Below are 910 nucleotides of genomic sequence, written 5' to 3'. Positions count from 1 at the left end.
AAAAAAAAGAATGTACTTAAACTCACTTCCTTTCCATGGACAGCAGAAAAATTGGACATCTGTCATTGTCAATGGGAGTCAAAGAGTTCAAATGCAGCAACATCCCGATGATTTTTGGGGGTTTAAAAAATCTCTCATTTTGCCAGAAGAGAAGATTTGGGGAATTTTTATTCCCAATCGCTCTCCGCAAATATCGTCCTTTGCCATTCCGGCCTGGAATTAGACGAGAGGCGGCACGTCCGGGTCGTCCGTAAACGAGTCCGAGGGCGTGGCGGCGGCGGCGACCGGATTTTGGCGGGTCGCTTCCAGCGGGCCTTCGGCCACGCGCCGGCACGCCACAATGTTGGCGATGTCCAAACGGCGGCTAGCGTCCACTTCTAGCCGCTCGGGTACGCCAGCCTCTCTGAAGTGGGAAGTGAGACATCTTGTTAGCTAGCGCTTGAATATTGTCAATTCAACAGCGAGCTCGCCGCCAAGTACAACGCGCTCAACATTTCATTTCCAGAAAACAGGCCGGCAGAGTTAGCGGCGAGTGACCTCGGAGGAAGTTTCCCGCACGCCGCCGGCCCGCTAATTGAGTTGGGCCACTTTTGCTTAACGTCAAGGGACGGCGGCGGCGGGCGGAGGTCCGTGTCACGGCGCCCATCTTAAGCCCATCTGCTGGCGTGCAGATAAGAGACATCCGCCGATGTCGTCTCGCCCCGGCTGAGACAAAGCCGCTCAAAAATAGTAGTCGCGGCGGCCATGTTTTGCCTCCGGGTTTAATGGTATCGATCCCTACTGTACTGTGTTAAGACCTACCGTATGCATGCATGTACATCTATATGTATGTATATGTGTTCTTATATATATATATATATATATATATATATATATATATATATATATATATGTATATGAATATATACGT

The 910-nt window shown here is 49.9% G+C and overlaps 1 protein-coding gene across 2 annotated transcripts in view; it reads right to left on the bottom strand.

Moving 5' to 3' along the window:
- dnaaf11 (dynein axonemal assembly factor 11) overlaps nucleotides 1-910 on the bottom strand; it is a 7,150-nt gene continuing 6,240 nt past the window's right edge. For both annotated transcript variants that reach the window (XM_077615680.1, XM_077615679.1), the window contains one exon: nucleotides 1-403. In XM_077615680.1, coding sequence (XP_077471806.1) covers nucleotides 220-403 — 184 coding nt within the window. In that variant the 3' untranslated portion in view covers nucleotides 1-219. The remainder of the gene's footprint in view (nucleotides 404-910) is intronic.

The sequence above is a fragment of the Stigmatopora argus genome, chromosome 12 (assembly GCF_051989625.1).
Source record: "Stigmatopora argus isolate UIUO_Sarg chromosome 12, RoL_Sarg_1.0, whole genome shotgun sequence".
NCBI classification, from domain to species: Eukaryota; Metazoa; Chordata; class Actinopteri; order Syngnathiformes; family Syngnathidae; genus Stigmatopora; species Stigmatopora argus.
The sequence above is the reverse complement of the archived record's forward strand: the minus strand, read 5'-3'. Positions and strand labels throughout refer to the sequence as shown.